The following is a 23,934-nucleotide window of genomic DNA, read 5'->3' on the forward strand; positions in this document are numbered from 1 at the left end:
GTTGGTAAAAACAATCCAACCGGCAAATCACTTTTTATTTAACTTATTTTGAGATGGAGCCCGGCCAACAAAAGAGAACAGTACACACTCGTTGACTTTTTTTTTTTTTAAAGAGACATTGCACCTTTAATTAAAAAAAAAAAAGTATATACGTGACGTCACTTAAGATTTCACCATATGTCGATCAGTTTGACTACCAGCGTTCAAGTTGGCAACTAAATCCAGCAGGTGGCGTTATATTATTAAAAAAAAAAACATTTATACCGTGATTAACAAACTAACGTGATGATAATGAATATAAACATTGCATCATTTTAGCCTGGTGGAATGACTTCCTCCAAAGAGAAATTTATATTTAATAGAAAATGCGTGTGTCACTAAATATTTAACAACACTGTACTTAAAACAGAAATCCGGCAGATAGCGTCTTTATGAATTTAATAGTTATTAAATTGTGATAAACCCATTGATTAGAACAACTAAACCACGAGTAGAAAAGTTAAATAAAATGTGTTTAGTCTTTGAATTTTATATGTAGCAATAATTAATTGTATAATTTAACATTATAAGATCCAACAGATTCAACAGATGCAACGTACACGACAAGACAGTGTAAAAAAAAACAAACATTACAATTAATTATTTTAGCCAATAGCAGACACTATCACTTTGCTAAACAAGTAGTTCTACTTTATTTTAATATCGATTAATTCCAAGTGTGTTTGAATTTGTCGTAATTTCTAATTAATTTACACAGTTAGAAAACATTTTTTTGCAAGCCGCCATTGTGGGATGTACTTTATGGAAATGACTGCTTTGTTTTTATGACAAGGTGTCATTCATCATTTTAGCCATGCACCCCACCGCCTTCTTCCGCCTGTTACTGCCTAATCTCATTTGTTCATTCACCACTGATGTTGTTTCCACTATCAAAGACTAACGATGACTCATTGCAACCGCCTTTGCTAACCCTGATGTATAAATAGAAAAAAGCAATTTTGTACTCAAATGTAATTTTCCATCATTTATACACAAAATAAACCGAACAAATATTATAGTCTGTTAAACTTACATCAAACAGACATGTTTTGCAGATGCTTCAGAATGAATTAGAAAAAAAAAATAATTCCAGTAGTTAACTGAAAAGTGAAACAAACTAATTGAACATAAGTAAAATACTTTTCAGCAAATTCCGAGCTAGTATCTGTTGAAAATCATTTTGATCATTTTTATTCAACAAAGTTCCCAATTTGAGAGGCACCTGTATTCCCAATTGCTTTTCCATCATAGTGAGTGCAGTGGTCATCCCAGGTCATTTCCAGTGAGGAAGAGGATGGGGTGGAGCATCAACTCGGTGATAATCGCATTGTTGTCGTCCACCTCCTCTGTGATAAGTTCCACATTACACGCTGCAGAACACTTGTGAGGAGAAGATCAAAAAAAAAAAAAAAAAAAACTGGACTCCGTGGTAAGTTTTCCTTTCCAAACGAATGCATGTGAATTTTTTTATACTTAATTATTGGTTAACGTGCATCTTTTTTTTCTCCATAAACCTAAACATTTTATCCAGTACAAGCGATTGACAATTTTGAATTTGCATGCTTTATTTACGAAATTGGTGATTTGGAGAGCTAAGAGCCGCCATTTTGTAGCTTTATATACGGTACCATACAATACATAAAACGAACTTAATGATCCATTTTGATTAGATAAAGGCTTGGATTCAAAAATATTTTTATTAGTGTGTCTTCCTCAAAAGTCAAACAAAATTTGGAGGTTACCAAGTTACTGGTGTGATACTAATGCTAACCATAGAACAGGAATTTGAACTGAGACATGAAGAGGAATAGATTCAGCAAAACTTCGCACATTTATTGCTGTTTGATCTGTTACGTCAAAGAGTGATTTTGTTTGAGTTAATTCAGACTTCAAATTATTTTTTTTTGTAATTCAGACTTCAAATTTGTGTTTGATGATCAAATTGTTGAGCATTTCTGTTGGGGTTAGCATAGAAGACTTTCCTCTTCTTGTCTTTTCCATTGCCGAATCCTGTATTCAAAGCACATGGTTTATATATATATATATATATATATATATATATATATATATATATATATATATATATATATATATATATATATATATATATAATGAGATGGACAAGTATTTATTAAAATATAAGCTAATATAGCTTTCTTTTATTGGACGATAACATTATACAGTAATGTAAAGTGATGCTGTTCTCAAGTTTCCTTGCTTTGAAGATTTTGTTTGGTAAAACTATGCTGTTGTTTTCCCCCAAATTTACATTTGCTGTTTTACTGCCCTGTCTAGAGATTCAAGTTTTGATTCCTGGTGTCAATTAGTTTTATTTAGCCAGTAGTTTACTAACACGTAGTAGAATCGGCAAACAATTTTAAATCACATGAGGTACATGATCAATTACTTGTGGATTTTCACAATATATGGCGGGGCTCATGTCTTTTAATAACACAAGATAAAATGCTAATAAATATGATCGATATTTGATGTGCCCATTTCTAAATGTCTTGGGGTTGTCAATTAACTCATCCGACGAGAGAAATTGTCTTCTTTGGAGATGAAATCAGATTAGCAAACTCTGCGGCTAACACTTGGGGGTAATTTGTTTATCTGACAAAGATAATCCACTTATTTGCTCATAAAAGCGCAGCGCCTATTATGCAATAATGATTTCCTCTTTCCTTCCACGCAGCGACTGATGACCGTCATCTTGCAGGCGGCTGCTCGGCATCAGTAGTTCAGAATATGTCCAGCAGCGACCAGAAGAGAATGGAGTTTTTCTTAAACTTCTTGAACGGCAACGCTTCACATTTTCTCCAGCAAAATGACAGCTTGTTCGCGGGAGGGCTGGAGCTCGCCGGGGACGGGTCGCCATGGTTGCGGATCCTAATATCGGTGGTCTACTTTGCTGTGGCCACGGCCGGCGTGGTGGGCAACCTGCTGGTGATGTTCCTGCTCTACTCCACACGTACTATCACATCGGGTACCATCAATTTCTTCGTCTTCAACCTGGCTCTGGCGCACCTCCTGTTCTCCCTGGCGTTGCCCTTTTGGGCGATGGACATAGCGTTGGATTACAGCTGGCCCTTCGGCAAGGCGATGTGCAAAGCTGTGTCGCTGCTCACAGGTCTCAACGTTTTCGCCAGCTGCTTCTTCCTCACTGCCATGAGCTTGACACGCTACTGCTACGTGGCCACCGCACTCAAACCCAGGGTGTCACTGTGCGCAGAGTACTGCACCTCCCCGGTGGTCACGGCTCTCATCTGGGCGGCGGCCTTGGTAGCGGCGATGCCCCGGGCTTTGTTTGCCGACCTGCGTCACGTGGGAAGCGGCAACGACACGGCGTGCCTTCTCCGGTTCCCGGATGGCACCGCCTGGTTGGGGATAAACCAGCTCCTGCGAGTGGTTCTGGGGTTCCTACTCCCGTACGCCACCATCATCTTATCGTATCTTCTCCTGCTGCGTTTCCTCTGCCGCCACAAGCTGAAGGGAAGCAACTGCCGGCGGAAGGCTGACATCTCCAAGTCAGTAGCCGTGGTGGTGCTATCCTTCTGCGCTTGCTGGTTCCCGTACAACATCCTTACGTTGTGGAGCGCCCTGATCCAATTGGACATAGTGGACATCAGTCCCTCCTTCTACGGGGCGCAGACCTACTTCTTCCCGCTGGCGAACTGTCTGGCATTCACCAGTAGCTGCTTCAATCCGGTCATCTACTGCCTGGTGCGCAAGGAGTACCGAGCGGCCCTGCATAACGTCTTCTTCAAGTTGAGCTTGGCCGTCATCTCCAAGATGCCTTACGCTGCCAATGCTGACGGGGGCTCGGAACAAGCGATCCAGATGGCCATCCCCTTGAGTAACATGCCCAGCCAGACAAGCCAGTCTGACTCGAGGCGATACGCACCTCTGTCAGCGCTCCCAACAGTCGTCTCCACTTTGTAGGGATGCGGTTTTACATCTTACGAGTGGAACCTTCAGATTCAAATTGAATTTCTCCATTAAGATTAAGTCTACGTGGAATCCAAGCCACCGTTTGTACCAGAGTAAAAGTCATTTCCAAGATTCTCTCAACTCCTACGAAGGCTGGGAGAAACCACACCATTGCCCGATGACCTCAGCAACATGCTCAGACAGACAAGCCAGTACTAGAGTCCATCTTGTGACAGTGATCATCTCCTGATTTGCTCGACTTTCATCAGAATGTCTCCATTGGCATCCAAGTCTTTCTCGAATCTTCCATGTAGTTTTGATGGATTACTTTCAAACATGAAACACTACCTTGTGTGACTAGCATACAAAAGCAAGAAAGGAAGCATAAAAGGCTAGCATAGTAATACAAGTCTTTGTTTTTCTCTTCTTTGAAGTCACTGATGAAACAAAAGGTGAGTGTTATTTCCCATTGGTGTCCTATCCAAACAGTTAGCATGGAGGTTAGCGTTTTAACCCTTTAAGGCCCCAAAAAAAAAAAAACTCCAGTTCTCAAGGGTCTGTGTCCTGCATGTTTTCCAAATCTCTCTTTGCAACACACCTGATTCAAATGATCATCTCATCAACCAGCTCTACAGGAACTTCATAATGACCCTGATCATTTGAATCAGGTGTGTTGCAAAGAGAGAATTGGAAAACATGCAGGACACAGGCCCTTGAGAACTGGAGTTTGTGTTTTTTGAGCCTTAAAAGATTATTCCACAAAATAGGGAAGTTAACAACCTGTGTGGAAAATGGCTAGTGGCCAGCACAGGAACCTATGATAAATGTTTAAAACTGAATTTTCCTATTGCGATTGATTGTATTTGGATTTAAAAAAAAACAACAACAACAATGTGGACCCAATGCAGTTCTGATCAGACAGGATCAAATCCTCCTGGATTTGTCTTCAATTCATTCAAGACCTAAATGAGTCCCAAACAACAAAATATCTTTTCATCACAAGTGACAACAAGAAAACTAGTGAGAAAAGCTAACCCTAGCATTTATATTTTTGCTTCCTTTTTGTCAAATTTTGCTTCCTTCTTGTCAAGCAGCACAAACAGATGGATGCAAACACATGACCGTGACTAAATTAGAATTATTTGTTCGCAAAAAGCAGCTGAGGCTGACAGGCCTACAAAACAATAGGAAAGCAAAAACGGCATCTTTTTGATCCACTTTGTGGGGCATCGGAGAACTTTGCCGCCAAATTAACATGAGGCACGAGACTAATGCTCATTTTACAGTTAATGTTGTTTGGCTGTTATCTTTTCTTTTTATCTTTCAGGTAAAAAGTGTTTAAAAAAGCCAGCAAATGTTAGTGTTGTTGTTAATGTAAATACTGATCCGGGCTAAACAGGTTTTCAACAGGTCATTAATAATTACATAACTGCATTATTAATGTACATAAATCTACCAGCAACTTGTGTCCCTGTAATTAAATGTTTCAGCAACAATAATTTTTTGATGCTAATACAATGAGTGTGCAAATGTGCTTTACATATGTTACTGTTCTAGACTCTTTCTTGTTCCTATAATTGTTCAAATTATCACCTTGAGTGTATAGTATATTGTGAAACATCGGGGTTTCCCAACCATTTGAAAAATAGATTACGGCATCCAGGCATAACTTGTAATATAGTATTTTACTAATTGTTCAAGTGGATCTGGAGGGTGAACAAAATGTTTTTCTTTGAGGACTTCATGTTGTACTATGCCACATGGTGGTGCTGTTGTTCTTTTTCTGTTTTAGTCCTGTTGCCGCTGCACACTGTTTACATTGTACAGTATTAATAAACATTGAAAATTAAATCAAGGAAAATTACTCACCCCTTGTTGACACATAACAATTTTAACACTGTCATAAAAACGAAGTAGCAGAAAATAAAATAAACCTGCAGAGAAACAAAATGATTAACAAGATGGATGTCACACTAACATTCTAAACTGTATCATAAAAAATGACTAAGTATAGTAAGGGTTTAAAAAAAAAAATTGACTCACTCTTTGATGATGCCTAAATAAGTGTGAACAGTAAGATGCCAAACAAATGATAACATCTTACAAGTTACTACTTACTCATTACTTTATTTAATTCACTCAGGGAAAAAAAAAAACACTTTAAAAAATGGATACATTCCTTTAGGGTTTCAAACATAATTCATGTCACATACACCAATTATTATAATTACAAGTGCAATCATACCTACAATAAATACCTTAACAAAAAACAAAAAAAAATGTTCCTACATCGAACTTCCACCATACAACATCAGGGGAGGATATGGCTTTTATCAATGGGTACATGGCTTGTTTCAAAGCAAATGTCAAGTCAATGAACACGTTACATCCAGGAGGCCAGGAAAAAATAATCTATTATTTAGATCATCTGTGGCACAGTTAAGTCAATTGTGCAGAATAAATAGCTGCCGAGAAATAAATACTCTTTTCTTATACATCCATTTTTTAAATCCATAGATATGTTGCACTCTGATTACCATTCAAAATATACAGTGCAAGATATTCCCTGTCACTGATGAGGTGAAGCGCCCGAAAGGCTCCTAAATCGTATTCCAGACAATTTCTCATCGTCAAACCAAAAAGCCTATTAATTTTCATAGAATATGCAAAGTTCTACAAGGCAAAGTGCTAATTTAATTCTTCATATAAGATTATACTGTACTTTCCCATATACTGTACAAGTTGTGATTTTTGACACCCAAGAAATTCTATGTAAAATGAAAACAGAAGGAATAAAATATTTTGCTTATAATGTTGTAGTTTTTTTTTCTTTGTTTTGTTTACGATATTATCCGCAACCTCATGTGATCAAATGTCAGCTGACGTAAAACATGACTGGCTTGTGAAAGGCAGCAGTGTTGAAAAGAAAAAAAAAAAAAGCCCGGCAAGGGAATATGTTTTCTCCCTCACATTTAGATCATCTTACTTCCCGATGAGATTGCACACAAGACCGAATATTACCATTACTTGTAAACATCTGCCAACTCAGAAACTTTTTTCATCCACAGAGGGCCTTCACTGGTTGTAGTACCAAGACTGAGCTGTGAGAGGCAGCAGTTAAAAACAAAAATGGCGACATAAAAGTAACGTTGAAAATACATACGTATTCTAAAATGCAGTCAAAAGTAAAATGCAAAAGATTCAAATGAACAAAGGTAAAGAAACACAATAGCAACATCAAAGTGTTCGTAAAATTTAACAAATTAATAAAGTATTTAAATTATTCAATCTAGTAAAGTAACTTTTTTAAAAAATAAACCAAAATACTATAAAATTAATTGAAAGCAACAATTCATCATTTTTAGAGAACGTTTTTGTTTCCACGGGCGAATGAAAACATCCGTACAATAATTCAGGCTAAATAATAAAATAAATAAAAACATGATTCAAAAGAAAACTGTAACCCATTATTGTAACTTGACTTGGGTCATCATTGCAATCTTTACAGACTGTGAAGAATCCGTAATAATAATAATGTACAGTTGATAATGTGTTTATAACAAGTCCATGCCCGACGGCCTTTGATTATTAGAATACATATAAGAATAAATATTACACTCGCCATTTTAGGAACCAGGCCTACATTGAACTATGTACCGTAAAATTTCTCTATAGAAGTATTATCCAGTGCATTTTTAACACTAATGTTATATGTTCCTGGTAACCAACATAAAAACCTTTGTATAGTTGCTATTCATTTTGAACGAAAACATTTTTAAAGGCAAGAGGTTAAAAGAGCAATTCATGAACTTTGCAATAGAAATGACTCATAGTTACAACACAGTATTAATTCATCACTACAAAAAGAGACGCGTCATTTACAAATGTTACATTTGTTCTCCAGTTGGCGTTGTTGCTGTATTTCCCGTTACCCTGCATTCGTTTGTCTCCACCGTTGCCACGTTCACGGTGTGTAATGCCAAAAAGTCAGGAAATGTGAGAAAATGTCCTTTGGAAAATGTACATCATCATCATATTCATAATATGTAGCTTTACTCATCCACACGCTTTAAAAAGCACATGCACATTGATGCCTAACAAACAGAGATGTCAGTGACCTCACAACTTGCTATATAATAGGTTTTATAGAACACTTTTCAAACCCGTGTTTTACAGAAAAAAGTATAAACAAAGTTAGTTAGTCTAAGAGTGGACAAACTTTAGAGCTAAAGAGCCACGTTTTATTTTTATAATGGAGGTCATTTGTAAATGATCAAGTCCTTAATTTGGAGTGTTTTATCAAAAGAATTTTTTTTTTCATTTAAACGGTTAATTCAAGTGTATTTTGATGGTATAAATATGTTGATAAACTTGACCGAACCCTGTGATAGTTGTTACCATTGTGATAGAAGACAAGCCTACTAATTAACAAAACATTTTTTCCGCACTTTTGATGTAGATGGTGGGAGGTGTCTATTACATAGATGTGACCCCCCCCCACCCTGAAACGTAAGCCTTAATTATCCTTAAGTATACCACTTGACATTTAAATCCACCATTTATCCCTCCTAAAAAGGCTACCGAAACAACAAAACAACATTAAGTGGCCTTATGGGATCTTTAACGTGCATGTACCCTGTATTGGGTTTCAGACTATTTGTGCATTTTTTTTTCAGTAATAACAATGTTAAACACTGTCATCAGTATGTGGCAATTCAAGTCAAGTAGAAAGTACATAGGGTTTTAATAAAGAAAAATGAAAAGGACCATAATGGAAAAATGACAAGGGTCTAGCGGAATGCTAATCATCGCTAAAAATAAGATCTTTATAAATAGTCGTTAACAGCACCCGGGAAATCTGCACACTTTACAGTAAACCTTGCTGCTGTTTTGGTTAGCAACAGACTTCAAACGGGCTCAGAATTTGTGCACATAAGACTGACATGAAATGATTAATTTGAGGAAGGCCTATACTTTCTTGTGACTAATCTTGGTATCTACTTGAAGAAATGCAGTATTAATAATTATAAAAAAACTATTATTTAACAGAGTAATATACAATTATTTCACAATCTATTTGACAACCCCCTCCCCCCAAAAAAAACATGTTCATCTGTGTAGCATTACTTTTTTCCCCATTTTCAGTTGACAAATAAACGAAAGATATTTTAAACTTCATATTTCTGATCTGATCCTGTGATTACAGAATGCATTTTACAGTGTTGGATTAAAACAATAATACTGTAATAATAATAATAATAGCCATTCAGGCTCAGGATGAGTGGTCGATACCTGAAAGGCAAAAACTGGGGTTATGGCTCTGAAGCTGAAGATTTTGTGGGGTCTCTGTGAAAGTGGCTCACCATCATTCCAACACAAAGTGAATGGCTTGAAATTGATGACGTGTGGTCCAAGGATGGGTCTACTCACAAAGATTTAGGGACATTGGTCTCAAAAAAAAAAAAAACAACATAATAATAAATCATAATCAAGATGAGCCTAGGATGCCTGTTTTTTTTTTGTGCTTCTACATTTTCAAGTGCTGCTTTTTAACCTAGGAAATAGCTCTCAAATTGTCATCCCATGTAGGTTTAGCTCAAGAAACTTGGAATGTTGGCTCAAGTCTGAGTCTTTGCACAAATTGGTTTCCGCCATGAAATGATTGTCAGTTTCTTTGAAAAGTTTCAAAAGCGACAAGGAACCTGGGTGTGTGTGGTCCTACTTGATAAGCAAGCAGATCTTCAAGTGTAGAGGTGCAGGGGCGGATTTGCACTCATACTTGGATGACCATCACGGATCCCGGTCGCTTTCGTAGTGGCAGTCAGGATCCAGGGAGGCCCCCATACCCCTGGCAGATAGACTATAGGGGAGAGAAAGAAAATTGATCAATTTCAGGATGGTAATTATCGTGGCATTTTGAATAATAAACCAAAATTGGGGGATTTTTTTACAAACACATGGAAGACATTAAAAAATGTTGCTAATGCTTATTTAGCATAATTGGAAGTTTGTTCTAGAGCTGGATTAAATAGTGCAACCAAGAGCCTTGTTAGTTTATATTACATTAAGGAAATGTTATTTCTTATTTTTAAGGATAGTGTTGGTTGGTGAGATACTCATTTTATTAGAAAGTTAGTTTAAAAAAATAAATAAACACTGAAGCCAAAAACATATAGCTAGACTCTTTAGCTTAGCAGGTGTCAAGCTAGCACCGTAAAATCACATTTTTAATAAGCCTATGTAAGCATGCAGATCAGGTTTACAAATTCATACATACATCCTGTATCTTATATTGGTTTCTGTTGGTTTATGAGGATTGTTTTTTACAAGCAATTATAACCTCTGCTTGTTTTTTTTTTTTCCCCAGTAGGTTTACTTGCTTGTAGCTAAATAGCAGCTTCATAAGCTACTTGGTTAATTAGCTATTTTTTTCACAAAGCAAAGGCTAGCAACTGCTATCCTTGTTAGCGTGTCAGTAACAAAATATGACAGTGCTTAGTTACCTTGTAACAAATTGTTGGAAGCTAGTTAATTATTTAGTTAGTTCCTTTGCTCCTTTATTCAAAAGCCAACAGCTAGCAAGACTTAGTTTTGATGTTGTATTATTGACATAGTTAGTTAGCTGGTTAATTAATTAGTTAGACTGCTAAACATACAACATTTTTTTGATATAGGCAGAAAGTTTTACAGGCAACTGAAATCAAACGACAGAAATTTGGCATTATGAAAGGAAGAGGGGTGAGCCTGTTGTGATTGGCTAGGCAGAAGTTCTCGTGATTGTATCTTTAGATGTTTCACTGTAAGGCCAAAATGGTGAGATATTGCTTTTGCTTTCACATTTGAAAGCAATGCACAAACACTGAAGGAATATCTTACTGTTATGTCAACACTCACAACTGATTAGAGCTAGAACAGGACGGCCTTGCAGGCTATTTCACGACACCACAACAGTCACCACCCGACGCTGAGTCACACCGTGCTTTAATAAACATATATTGCAGTACATTATTTTCAATTTGAAAACCGAGAGCGTGATATTGCTTCGCAAACCCAACCCTCCGATCCAGTGCCCCTGATTGGATTACATTTTGGCTGTCACTGAGAATGTAGTTTGGAAAAGATGGCAACAAGGTGTATGAGAGCCTGCACTGACTAGCAAATGGAGAATGATGATTAAAGGACATTTAGAGCGAGTGGCAATGATTTAAAAAAATATATCATATGTACAGTATGTACATAAATAGACTCAGGCACTAACCTGGTCTGTGAGGATTCGAGGCTTAATATCAGGAATGGCGCCCCCTCTCAGTTCATCTTCCACAGCCATGAGTCTGACAACAGGAAAATAGAAACAAACATAGCGCTTGGCAAAAAAAAAAAAAAATCTACGCGCAGCCATATGATCATGCTACTGTATATAAATTAAGTAAATTTTCTTGTCATTATTATATTAAGGGATTGGCATGCTGGCTTTGTTTGATATCACTGACAGCACAATGTTATCTGGAGTAACGAATACCTGCCACCTATTATGACTATTTTATGCCCCCCCCCCCCCCCCCCCAAAAAAAAAAAAATATGTGTGATAGGATCAAAAGGGTGAAAGTAAATAAATAAGGGGGACTGGAGACATTTGCTGATGTGTCACCTGTTGATGATGCCTTTGATTTGGGAGTCCTTCTCCACTTGCTGCTGCTTAAGACGGCGCTCGCTGTCCTCCAGGCGGCACTGGTACTGCTGCAGGATCTTGCTGGTCTGCTGCTCCTGTGACGCCAGCCTCTGCTCATATTCCTCTAGCTTGCGATGAGACATTTTCAGGCGCTCTTTCAGGGAGTGGATCTCCTCCTCGTACTCCCTCACCTGCAAAGAAAGATGTGGAACAGTAGTGAATTCACAACTATGGACACCTTTGATTCTTTGGTACACAAGCTAACTTCTGGTGTGAAGTGAAAGCCAGTAAAAACATCCATCCGCCCATTTTCTTAGGCGCTTGTCCTCACGAGGGCTGGATCTATTCCAACTGTCTTCGGGCAGTAGGCGGGGTACACCCTGAATTGGTAGCCAATGATCGAAGGGCACACAGCCAAAAAAAAAAAAAAAAATCACACTTGCATGTTTTTGGGAATGTGGGAGGAAACCAAAGTACCTGCAGTAAACCCACACGGGCACAGTGGAGAACATGCAAACTTCCCATAGGAAGCCGAAATCGAAACCACGCAGACGTGCTAACTTTCCGCTGTGCTGCTCCAGTAAAATATATACTTTTGCTTTTTACATGTGCGTCAGAAATGTATATTTCTGAGACTGAAAGAGAACAATACATACATTTTTTTCTAAACTTCCACTTAATGCAGAGTTTGAGTTTTTTTGACACATCCATTTTGATTAACTAAAACATATGTGTCAAACTCCAGTCCAAGAGGGCCGGTATCCTGCGTGTTTTGCTTGTTAATAAGCTAATCATTTGAATTAGGTGTGTTGAGCAGAGAAAACCGGAAAACATGCAGGACACCGGCCATCGAGGACCGGAGTTGATATGTGTGATCTAAAACATAGGTGCCAAACTTCAGTCCAAGAGGGGCGGTATCCTGCATGTTTTCCACTTTTCGCTCCTCCACACACCTGATTCAAATGATTACCTTATTAGCAAGATCTGTAAAAGCTTGAAAATGATCCTAATCATTTGAATCAGGTGTGTTTGAGAAAAAAGGTTCAAAAACTTGCAAGATACCAGCCTTCGAGGACTGGAGTTTGACACCTGCGATCTAAAATCTGCAGTCCTTACCCTCTCCAGACGAGATTCATCCATGCTCTTGGAATACTCCTTAAGCTGGCCCTCGCGGTCGGGCCGCAGGCTCTCGATGTCAGCGGAAAGATGCGGCATGTTGGACACCCACGCCACCGTGCGCTCATTCAGGTTGGACTGGGAACCCTGAAAATAATGCAGTGGGAAAAAAAATTGTCTGGTTACTATGAGGGACGGATTGGTCACCCTGTGTTATTTTCTCCCAAAAACTTATTATTACTTTACATTGCGAGAACATCTTTAATAACACTTTTTAATAGACGCTTCGCCATCTGCAGTTGAGCAATTAAACGCCAAATGCTGCCGTTGAACGACTGACCTGCTTGTTGCCGAGAGGCTTCAGCAGATGTTGCTGCGGGGGCTGCAGCTGCTGCGACTTCTTTCCGCTTTTTGTTGGTGTGTCCGTTGAATCCTCGGCGGTGGCAGCGGCAGCGGATGGGTTCTGATTCTCTTTGGCGGCGCCCGTCTGAAATGGCAACCCAGGAGCTGGACTGTCCGTCACAGGCTCCTGCTGCTGCGTTTGTGTTGGTTGCTGTTGTTGGTGTGTCGCTGGCTGCGTTTGCCTCTGTTTGGCCTGAACAAAGTTGGTGTCGGTGGACTCCAGGAGGAGATTCCTGCTCTGGGGTCGGGCTTTGGGTGGTGTGGCCGTGGCCGGGGTGTTGACGGAGCGCTGAGACTTGAGGAGCTGGGGGGCAACTGAGGACTGACGCACAGGGTGGACGGTCGTTGGCGGTGTTGCCAAGGAGGCGGGTGTGCCAGTTCCGGTGGCCGTCTGAGAAGCGACGCCCATCATGTGCTGCTGCTGGAGCGACTCCTGATGAGAACATTTAATAGGAGGGAGAGGTTTACATTAAAGAAGACATACAATGGAAAATCGTCTTTTGAATCGCTAGCATACAAATAGCTGGGTCACAGGACAGGTAACCAATCCACATAGGATGACGTTAAACATCCTATTGATGAAAATAAGCAATCAGGCAGGTTTACATATGCTAACTGGAAATACCTTCAAATTCCCAAATTGATGTTATGCTAAGGCTCTTCCTCATCAAAATATCCCAAAACAACCTTTGAGCACTCTGCTTCATGCTAATCTATCAAGCCATTTGGCTTTCTTCCAGAAATGTGCCAAAATAACATTAGAAACTGCTTCTTTGAGTTAAGCAACCAGCAGGTTTACTAACTAGCTGTAAGACTTCCTCTATGAAATTCAATAAACAAGCAAATGTGAAATGTAGTGCTTTTCACAAATAGAAAATGCCTGTTTAATGCTGTAGACCTGACCGTATAGCCTCACACACGCACACGCACACCCACACATGCATAAACACACACCAAACAGATGAGAAAAAATCAGGAAAGGTTTTCTAATAGTCTTTACTGTCCCAATGATCTAAAAGATTCCAGATGGTCAATAATGTTTTGGGAAAAAAAAAGACAAGAGGGTAATTAATGCAACAAGAACAATCGCACTCAGACTCCTCACACCAACTGTAAAAAAAACAAAACAAGCTGAGCGATCCATTGCAGCCCACGCGCAAGGACAGAAATAGCTCAGGACATTACGGTAGATAACAGTATCATTAGAACAACTGCAATCTACACAACGTGAGTGGCAAGGTAATAACAAACTGCATTATCTTAAACAGTAGTTATTTATTGGAATTGTTATGCGTTACTTTTGAGCTACTCACTAAAGCCGTTTAAAATTAAGGTGTTACACGGTTACATCCCTATGTTGCCACTATTAATGAAGCAATTGGCATATAAGAAAGGAGTCACATTGGAAGAAGGCTCTCATACCTGCACCTGCAGTGAAAGCTGATGCCAGACGAAGTCATTGCTCTGGTTCTGCCGGGTGAAATCATCGCTGTAGCTGTGCGAGTGGACGATGCTGGGTTGCACCAGGCTGTTCTGAGACCGCATCGCCGACAGGTCCTCGCTGCGAGAAAACGCGTTATTGCCAAACGCCGGCGTGTAGTCGTGGTGGCCGTTCTCCGTCTCCGGGGCCAAAAGCAGTGGAGGCGGCGGGGGTTGGGCCGGGGAGTTCTGAGCCGCCAGGTGGAAAAGAGGGTTCTGGAAGGAAAGTGGGTAGTGCATGGCTGCCGCTGCCTGTTGTTGCTGCTGGGAGATGGACTCTGTTGGACCGCCGATGTGACCAATCTGGCTCAGCCTCAGGCCGGAACCCGCCGACCCGCTGGGCAGGTGGCCGCCCATCCGGAGGGGGCCTCCCAAGTTGCCGAAGCTGTGACCCAGGCCAGCGATGGAGGCCTGTGAGGAAGTGAGCATATCCCCCACCGAGTTCAGGTTGGAGATGCTGTTCATTCGTGAATCTTGGAGGTCCATCATTGACACACTTTTATTCACGCTGTGAACCTGAGATCCAAAGTCAGAAAATCCAATCAAGCCATCAGGAATTGAATAAAAAAAAAAATTAAACTAGAAAAAAAAGTGATAAATACTATTACACACATGGCACGCTACATTACCTTGGGGTCTGGTTCTGTGATGTCTGAGCTGCTGGTGCAGTACGCTGGGCTGGAGCGGGCCAACGGTGGCCGGGTAACATAGAACACCTCCCGGGACGAGCGCAGGTCTCGTTCGGCTTGGCGCCTCATGTTGAGGTTGGATGAGAGCGACTCGACGGCCGACACACCAGTGGGGGGTGACGGCAGGCGGGAGATGTCTATTGAACTTGAGACATGACAAAAAGGTCCGGAGTGAGTAGTGATTTTGTATCCCCAGAAATGACAAAATATTAGTCGTTTTTCATGGTTAATGGGGACCAAAATCCCGAAGCGAAAAGCGAAATCCAAAAAGTAGGGAAACCCAACCCCATGAATTTTCATGCATGTGTCCCTGGGTACCATAATTTGTTAAATGTGAAAAGTATTTATACTTTACATATTTGAGACAGAGATTACGAAAGTACACATATTTAAATGTTACTTAAATGTTAAATGAATAAACCCTATACAGTAACTGTACTGTACTGTTATCCCTTCCCATTCCCATGCCTTGGCTGTAGTCGGGGAACACAGAGGACAAGAGTTGCATCATTGGTTGATGGTCGCGCCAGGAGTCTATCACGTGTCTTGTAGGAGTGCTCGTGAGATGACTAACAGATTGCCGGGCCAGTCAGTTGAGGACAGCACTTTCTAATAAAAGACCTTTAATTTCCACATTTCTTGAGCGATTCAAAATATGTCCACTTCCAACTAGCCAGTCTATTCCTCTTGCTTTTTTTTTTTAATAAAATGCCAATTTAAAAAAAAAAAATATTTACATTTAATTTCAGATTTGAAGAAAACGGATCCAAATTCCCATCCTCCAGCCCTAAACATGCCGCCATTCAACATTATTCCAAATTATTTCACGTTGCCATACTATTTCAACACCTACATACAGCTTGCCCAGAAATTGCAGGTGTCTAGATATTGCAGCTAGTCACAATTACTATTTTTTTGTGATAGAATATGAGATGCATATCTTTGAGGGAAACATATTAGAGGAAAAAACTTTGTCTGTGTTTCAGCAGATTTGTCATTGGATAACACCATTTAGGCCATATACAAACACTCCTGGAATGATTTATCATGGCAAATAGCGAAAACAGTCGCAATTACAGCAGTTATTGCTCTTACGTAAAGAGTTCTCATTTAAAGTGTTAGGCTATAATGAGAGCTCGTGTCTCCTGATAATAGGAAATGTGAGGTGGAGAAAATGGGGGTTTGGCTAAGAGGGTCTGGGAACAGATGGTGCCAGCAATTACGATTGATAAAATACTTACCGCCTTTGGAGATAATTTAGGTGACATTAGGACACTCAGAAATAAGCCAGGCATTGTGTTTGGAGTCACAGAATTCCCTTCCTGTGAGTTTTCTCATTCTGCGCTTCACTGTTAATTACACCAGTGTGACGCTGCAGTGTCACACCGCGTTAAAAATTACCCGACACGGTGAGGCTTCCCTGAGGACACAATGATCTATTTGCGAAATAGAGGAGGAGGGGAAAAATTCGGGTGGAGGCGACGCCTACCTGTTTAAGTCGCGCATCATCATGCTCTGAAAGTCGGAGGACATGAGGCGATTAAACGTGGGCCGAGAAAAGAGTCTGTCCTTGGGCCGCTCGGGCTGGTGGTTGGTGGCGGCGTGCAGCTGAGGGTTCCGCAAGGCCACGCTGATGTCATTCAACAGCCGAGGCAGCGGACCTAGTTTGAGAATGGCGTCCTGTGGGCAGGTTGAGGAAATGCAATCAGAATTGCGCTGTTCATAACACATTAAAAAAAAAAAGAATCACATACATGTCACACAAGTGACCTGCATATGGGGTTCACCAACCTTGCTGAGCTGACCCATGACCTCCCACAGGAGGCTGTGCAGCATGGACAGCTCCCTGCCGAGGTCAATGTAGCCCTCAAAGCCTCCGGCGTTCCCACCGGCGTCCATATTGGAGATTTCGTAAAGGAATTGCTGCATGGAGCCCCACTCCATCTCTAGGAACTCATTCATGAAGTACATGTATTCTTCCTTGGGCCCAAACCTGTGACATGTACATCGAGTGAATATACATATTGACATAAGGACATCAGCACTTTTTGAAGAGCTACCTACAATAACGTGAAACAGCCTGAAATGTTATTTCAATCAGATGAGCCAAAACAGGTAAATTACCTTATTCAATCCCACAGACCAATTTGTACATCTTTACAGAGTCCAGACATTGTATCACAGGTACTAATTTAGGTTTTGTTTTTTTTTTGTTTTTTATTTTAAAATAATAGAGTAAAAGAGGGTCTCAAATTAGTTATCTATATACTTCACGCATTTGGGAATTTATCTTTTTGACAAGAAATGGGATCAGATGAGGAGACATTTCGTTTCATTTTTTTACTTTTTGAGGAGGGCGGGCAAGGAAACATTTGTTAAATGTGTATTGGGGTGGGACCATATTTGATAACTTATTTAGTCCTGTTATCTAGCAAGGAACTAAATGAGTATAACTCAGTGCTTCTCAATTATATTTTGCCAAAGCCCCCAGGAAAGACAAAACGTTTTACGGTCCCCCCATTAGATTATTATCAATAAAAATTGCGTAAGTATACCTAAACCTGTATCCTTTTTAACATTAACAAAAGAAAAAAGCAACATAAATCAACTTTCAACAACTGTTAAATTATTCTTTACAGCGTTGATACGGGTTAAAGCTTAGTCTAAAACAGAAAAAAATAACCAAGTGCATCAATGTGCCTGAAACTAGGAAAATAAAATGATGAAAATTCGTATTTTATTGCAATTACACTTCACGTAATAAAAACAAAGCCTTTTCCCTGGGTTCATCCGATCGGAAAAAAAATTTCCCAAATATCTCCTTGGTCAATTACAATTTGGTTCGAGAAACTAAACTGAGTTTTTAACAGGCAAGGACTCACTTGCTGAAGCTAGCCAGGTTCTGCATGACCTTAGCAATGAGCGTGAGGGTCCGCGAGGTACGTTCCGCCGGGTACTCCTGGGTCAGGTTGAAGAGCGAGGGAGACATAATGGCCGGGCACATGAAGCGGAGGAACAGGGAGGAACTGATGAGGCTGTCCGCCAGGTCCTCCCTGCCGCGCTCGGCGCATCGAGCCCGCCACGAAGCGAAAACCTCCTTCAGCTCTCGGGGGAAAATGCTGGAACAAGTTTGACAAGTCTCCTCATTAGAGAGAATGCAGGAAATAAACTGAGAAGATATCTTAGATTTCTAGCATACGCACCAAAGGGAGTTGATGATTTTGCAGAGTAAGAGCTCACAGCACATGCGAAGGTTAGCTTGGTGGTCAGCCAGGACTGATGGTGGCACTCGCATGGGGTCTACCTCACAGTTCTCCTCAGATTCATACAAAGCTCGGATGAAGTCACCTGAAGGACATCATGTCCATGATAGACAAGTTGGCAACTTCGCTCCTTTTAAGTAAAGGTAGGACATTTGGTAAATGTAGCATTTGAAAGATAAGGAACCATATTTGGTAACTAATCTTTTAATGTGTGTGTGCAAACTAAGTTACTTGTATTTAGTAACTTAGCTTTTGGGCCAATAAACAACTGTTATTAAACAAACAGAATAAGCAATAATTTTAGAAAATGTAGCTTTTCTCAGACCAGGAATCACATTTTTTAAGCTGGGTTTGAATGTGCAAACAACTCAAATTTTTATTATTTGGAATAAAAAAGGGAAAGGAACCATAGTTGGTCACTTTTTTTTAGTCAGACAACGGAGCATGATTGGTAACTACTAGAACTGTATGGCAGAAGAAGGCAATTTCTAAATTCTCCCACCGAGATCCTACCTATGCCTTCCTTGAGATATCGGTGACCAATCAGCTTGAGGTACTCCTCCACAGCCTTCGTGGCGAGCGTGTTCTCCCGGAAGATCATATGCTCACGCTCCATGAATCGATCCACCTCACACATCGCCATGTCGGACAGAAACTCCTGCAGGTCACATTTTTGTTTGGAAGATTCGAATTTTTCACTTTAAACCTCTCTATACTTACCTTAGTTTTCCCTGTGCTTTGGAGGATATGCACCAGGGCAAACGCCACTTCCTCTTTGCTCTTTACGCTCAACAGAGGCTCCAGAACTGCGCACAGTGTTCGGTAGTTGTTGGTGATATACTCAGCAAACTCCTTGTACAGCTCCATGGGGAGGATGTTCATGGTCTGGTAGCGTGACTTGACGCGGAGCGAGGCGTTGATGACTTTGCCGCTCCCAACGCCGCCGCTCTTTGCCAAAACGCTGGACTGAATGACGGGGTACCACTGCTCCACAAACTGACGGCCCGTGATGCTAGAGATGGGGATGCTGACAAGGCCGAGGTACGTGCTTTTCTCCTAGAATCCCAAACAAACAATGTAGTCATTAATCTACCAAATTTGGTAACACATGTTAGGCACGGAACCATATTTGGTTGCTCCGTTGCTTTTACTGCATACTTTTTTATGTCAAGCCATTATTGAGCATGGAACCATTGTTGCAAATGTAGCTTTTAATAAGGGAGGAACCATATATGGTTTTTAAAGGGTCCATACCATTAAAAGTCAAGTTTTTGGAGTTTCAATGTTGAGTTATCATCCTAAAAACTCCCAAAGTGTTATTTTCTTATTGATGCATTTCTAAGGATTCCTTGCTTATCCTGCACTTATCCTGCCCCCATACACACTAACTTCAATTACGTCTTTTAGTTTCACTTTTGTTATGGAGCTAAGGAGGAAAGACTGCACCGAGTCGGCCAAGTAAACAGCAACACTTCATTTATTAGCTACAACGTTTAAAGGTAGAAAATGCTGAAGTGGACAAAATGTGTGTTTGGGAGCACACAGCTGGACATTTGACTTCAGTAATAAATAATTCACCCACGAGCAGAACTATTGTTATAAATACTGGGTTCCCACAGGGACTGATTTGAGAAAAAGGAACATGTGTTAGTGAGACAGGTGTACTGACACCGTTTTGCATTTTACTGTCAATAAAACGCCTGTTTTTGGCCCCGTTATTTCGCCTGTTGGAATAGTCTCCATCAACCGCAAGCATCGTGAGAACGAGTGGTCAAGATGATGGACGGATGTTTCGACCGACCGGCATTGAACTACACCTTGAAAGGGGCGAGAGGTAAGAGGTACAGTTTCTGCAAGGCGTTTTACTTCCTGGTTAGCAATACAGGTCCCATGAAAATCATATTTAATACAAAATTAAATCGTTAATGTACCCAATGTAATTTATGTGCACATATGACACAGTGGAACGTATAAACTATTATGTTATAGGCCCTTCAAGTCCCACATTTGAAATCTATTTTGAAATTAGCTTTACCTTGCGTCTCTTTTTGTCTGTCTCCTTGTAGAGGTGCAAGCGAAGGCTACGAATGGTGGGCAGGTTGTTGAACTCAAAATGCTCGCCCCAGAAGACGGTATCCGTGCGAGGTTTGCTGGTGGTGCGGGCGTACAGCATATCGTCCAAACACAGCTCACAGTAGTAGCGCTTCTTGGTGGGAAGGTCCCGGGCTTCAATGATCCATAACTTAAGCACGTTGTCCACACGCCTGCTATTGTCCTGGAAAAAAGGGAAATAAATATATACGAGGTGAGCATTAGCCTCAGCACTTGAACCTTGAGAGTAAAGTCACTCCTCAAATAACCACAGACTCCAATTAGTACAATATTAGGGTCACCTTGTTGGGTTTGACAGCTCTTTGCAGGTTTTCAATCCACTTGTCTCTCTCTGAAGCAGAACGACAGGCAAAACATTTTGTCCCTGAATTTGTGGTCACCTAAAGATGGAAGAAGGTCATCAAGCTAATAGGTAAAGAAGCAACTTGAGTAGCATTTTCATTTTGGTGTTTAGTACCCACCTCAAAGCAGTACTCTTGTCCTAAAATGCTGGAATGGACCGGTTTGATGACGGCATCTTCGTCCAGCACCAAGTCCAAAGCCTCAGCAGCACTGCTGGGAGAAAGCAGTGACTCGTGGGAGTGGGATTCTTTGAAACTCTGCATCAAACGTGTCCTTGTGGGAGAGAGAACAGGGGGGAAAAAAAACCCATAATACATTTACTTTCACAGCTCCAAGTATGTGACTGTCATCATCCTTAAATAAACTTATCCAGAAGACTTTGATTCAGTACACAAGTGAGTCAGAGACTCGGGGAGCCCTCGCGTACCACACCTGACAATCTAAATATATTTTTAGAGATGATCCTTTTATAATGAGTTTTGGGGGCGGGAGGAGGAAAGAGCACTGGGCTTTCATTTCTTGCTGTTTGCAGTTTGGTTTGTTGACTCGACTCATCTGTGTCATTCGTTAGCAAGAGCAGCAGCGCAACGGAAAACGTACATAGTAGGAAGTCGTTTCATTACTGATGGAAGGAAAAGGAAGTGTGTGAAAGTACAGCTTTACGGCTGCTAAAACATATTCATTTCAATGCTAAGCTTGGTTGATTTTTTTTTAAAGGAATCATAGTCAGAGAGCTTTAGATTAAAGAAAACCCCTAAGAGATTATTTAAAATCATCCCTAGCTTCAGCATTTGTGACAGATGTACACTCTGAATGAGCTGCAAAGCATTTTTTTTTATTCCAATGTCGATTGGTTAAAAAAAAAAAACACATTTTGAGCAATTAATGTGATAGTTGTTTTCCTCTTCGGAGAAAATTAGTTCAAATAATTGGCATAATAAGTTAAAATAATAGCACTCAATATGGTAGCTGCTAAAGGCAAAGTTAACATTTGCCTTGCAGTGTTGGATGTTGTGGCCATGTTAGACCAAAAATATAAGATTATAATAGCCAACATAAAGATAAAAAGCATGCCACGACTGTTAGTAACCCAAAAATATTGCATGTACCATTTCCCTTTATTAATTGTATTTGTTTATTTATTTTTCCAAACTGAATTATTTGTAAACTGGATTATTGGTAAAGCGAAGTTGCACTATATTGGGTAACTTAAGAGTGACTTTCAAAATCTATTTGATTTCACAGCATTGTGAGCCGAACAAGTCTGCTGCGCTCTGTGAGCATTGAAATTAAATTAATTCATTAAAAAAAGAGATTAGGGAATCAAATTAAAGCAGTAGCTTTGGAGTGTGGGTTCCGTGCTGCATTTAATGTCAATCAGAAGATGCAGTAGATGAAAAAAATATTGGAAAAAAAAAACAAAAACAAAAAAAAAACAAGAGGTTGGCAGGCGACTTTGAGCAGCTGCGTTGGGAAGAGAGAGAGCGAAGTTGGACGTCGGATGCCTTCGCAGCATCAACAGGGAGAATTAAGTGTGTGTGGGCAGAACGGGAAGCCGGCTGTGAAGGCAGCTGTCAGGCAGCGGTATGAATCAGGGCCAAAAAGTCAAGGTCACCACCTCTCCTGACGCATACCACCTTTAGATCTCCTCCAGATTGAATCTTTTCTTTTTTAATTGTTTTTTTTTTTTTTTTAACATATCAATTCTGGGTTCAGACACAATAATGAATAGAATTTTGCTAAACAACATTGGACACTTATAAATATCCTCAAAATGTCTTCTCATCACTGACTATCTCTACTGTATGTTCTGCTTTATCAAGCAAGGGATGATATTTGCTAATTTAGTTCTTAACAGGCAAAGGATCATATTTGGTAACATTTTTAGTGTGCATGGGACAATATTTTGATAGGTTTAAGGGGTAAGCAATCATGTTTGGATACTTGGACTTTATCAAGTAAGGAATCATAATGGGTACTTAGCATTGATTAGGCAAGAACTTCAAGAAAATGAAGCCTCATGAACCATGTTTGATTTTTTTTGCTCCTCTAGACGACACTCTTGATTTAAAGACACAGTGGAAATGTATTACATTTCCATTGGACTTGTCTTTAGATTTCAACCAAGCACACAATCTAGGGAGTATAAAAATATCACGTTAATTCATTAAGCTTCATATTCCCATCATTACTTGAAGAAACCATATTGAGCAGCTTCAGTCTTTATTACACAAGCCAGGGACCGTATTTCGTAACTTATCTCCTTAACAGACAAGGAATAATGATAAGGTAGTATTTAACAGGAAAGAAACCAAATTTGGTTACACAATACCTGGAAAGGGAACATTTATGGTAAGTTACCTTTTAATCAAATTTATCAAGGAATATTAAAGCCTTTATTTAAATTACCATGGAATCCAATTGAGAAAAGTTTTTCATTTATACTTTTTCTGGATGGGGAACTAATAACTTCTGTATTGTAATTTATTACTGTTTTTCTTATCGTATTTTATGCACTATAAAGTGCACCGGATTATAAAGCGCACCTTCAATGAATAGCCTATTTTAAAAATGTTTTCATACATAAGACGAACCACATTTTAAGGCGCATAGAATAGAAGCTACAGTAGTGGCTAGAGTTATGTTTCACATCCACTAGACGGAGCTGCGCTAAAGAGAATGCCAACGAAACAATCATATAAATCAGTCCAACTTTTCAATCAAAAATTGGATTTGTGGAAAGTACTATCGGAACAATGGGGAAAAAAAAACTCTTGATTACGTGAAAGGACTGTTTAGATCAGGGGTGGGCAACTCCAGCTCTCGAGGGCCGGTGTCCTGCATGTTTTCCAGTTTTCTCTCCTAACACACCTGATTTAAACCATTAGCTCAT

The 23,934-nt window shown here is 40.0% G+C and overlaps 2 protein-coding genes across 2 annotated transcripts in view; one reads left to right on the forward strand and one right to left on the reverse strand.

Annotated features, from left to right (window-relative positions):
- Positions 1 to 1,298: 1,298 nt before the first annotated feature.
- Positions 1,299 to 4,602, forward strand: LOC148406582 (relaxin-3 receptor 1-like). The gene is made up of 2 exons (XM_088405173.1): positions 1,299 to 1,468; positions 2,735 to 4,602. Exon 2 carries the CDS (start codon positions 2,788 to 2,790, stop codon positions 3,979 to 3,981), a length of 1,194 nt encoding a protein of 397 aa, XP_088261299.1. The 5' UTR covers positions 1,299 to 1,468; positions 2,735 to 2,787; the 3' UTR covers positions 3,982 to 4,602.
- A 1,474-nt stretch (positions 4,603 to 6,076) lies between these two features.
- syngap1a (synaptic Ras GTPase activating protein 1a) overlaps positions 6,077 to 23,934 on the reverse strand; it is a 30,238-nt gene continuing 12,380 nt past the window's right edge. The window contains exons 6-21 of the mRNA XM_088404876.1: positions 21,161 to 21,314; positions 20,981 to 21,079; positions 20,623 to 20,862; positions 19,308 to 19,643; positions 19,101 to 19,245; positions 18,528 to 18,672; positions 18,207 to 18,443; positions 17,116 to 17,317; positions 16,814 to 17,004; positions 15,265 to 15,469; positions 14,579 to 15,151; positions 13,095 to 13,589; positions 12,755 to 12,901; positions 11,618 to 11,829; positions 11,228 to 11,300; positions 6,077 to 9,829 (exon numbers count right to left, since the gene is read on the reverse strand). Coding sequence (XP_088261002.1) covers positions 9,791 to 9,829; positions 11,228 to 11,300; positions 11,618 to 11,829; positions 12,755 to 12,901; positions 13,095 to 13,589; positions 14,579 to 15,151; positions 15,265 to 15,469; positions 16,814 to 17,004; positions 17,116 to 17,317; positions 18,207 to 18,443; positions 18,528 to 18,672; positions 19,101 to 19,245; positions 19,308 to 19,643; positions 20,623 to 20,862; positions 20,981 to 21,079; positions 21,161 to 21,314 — 3,493 coding nt within the window. The 3' untranslated portion in view covers positions 6,077 to 9,790. The remainder of the gene's footprint in view (positions 9,830 to 11,227; positions 11,301 to 11,617; positions 11,830 to 12,754; positions 12,902 to 13,094; positions 13,590 to 14,578; positions 15,152 to 15,264; positions 15,470 to 16,813; positions 17,005 to 17,115; positions 17,318 to 18,206; positions 18,444 to 18,527; positions 18,673 to 19,100; positions 19,246 to 19,307; positions 19,644 to 20,622; positions 20,863 to 20,980; positions 21,080 to 21,160; positions 21,315 to 23,934) is intronic.

Source organism: Hippichthys cyanospilos, chromosome 21, assembly GCF_059441005.1.
Source record: "Hippichthys cyanospilos isolate Australia breed blue-spotted pipefish chromosome 21, RoL_Hcya_1.0, whole genome shotgun sequence".
NCBI classification, from domain to species: domain Eukaryota; kingdom Metazoa; phylum Chordata; class Actinopteri; order Syngnathiformes; family Syngnathidae; genus Hippichthys; species Hippichthys cyanospilos.

What these genes read in the sequence shown, in the direction of transcription:
- LOC148406582 (XM_088405173.1), top strand. Translation starts at nt 2,788, where the DNA reads ATGTCCAGCAGCGACCAGAAGAGAATGGAGTTTTTCTTAAACTTCTTG.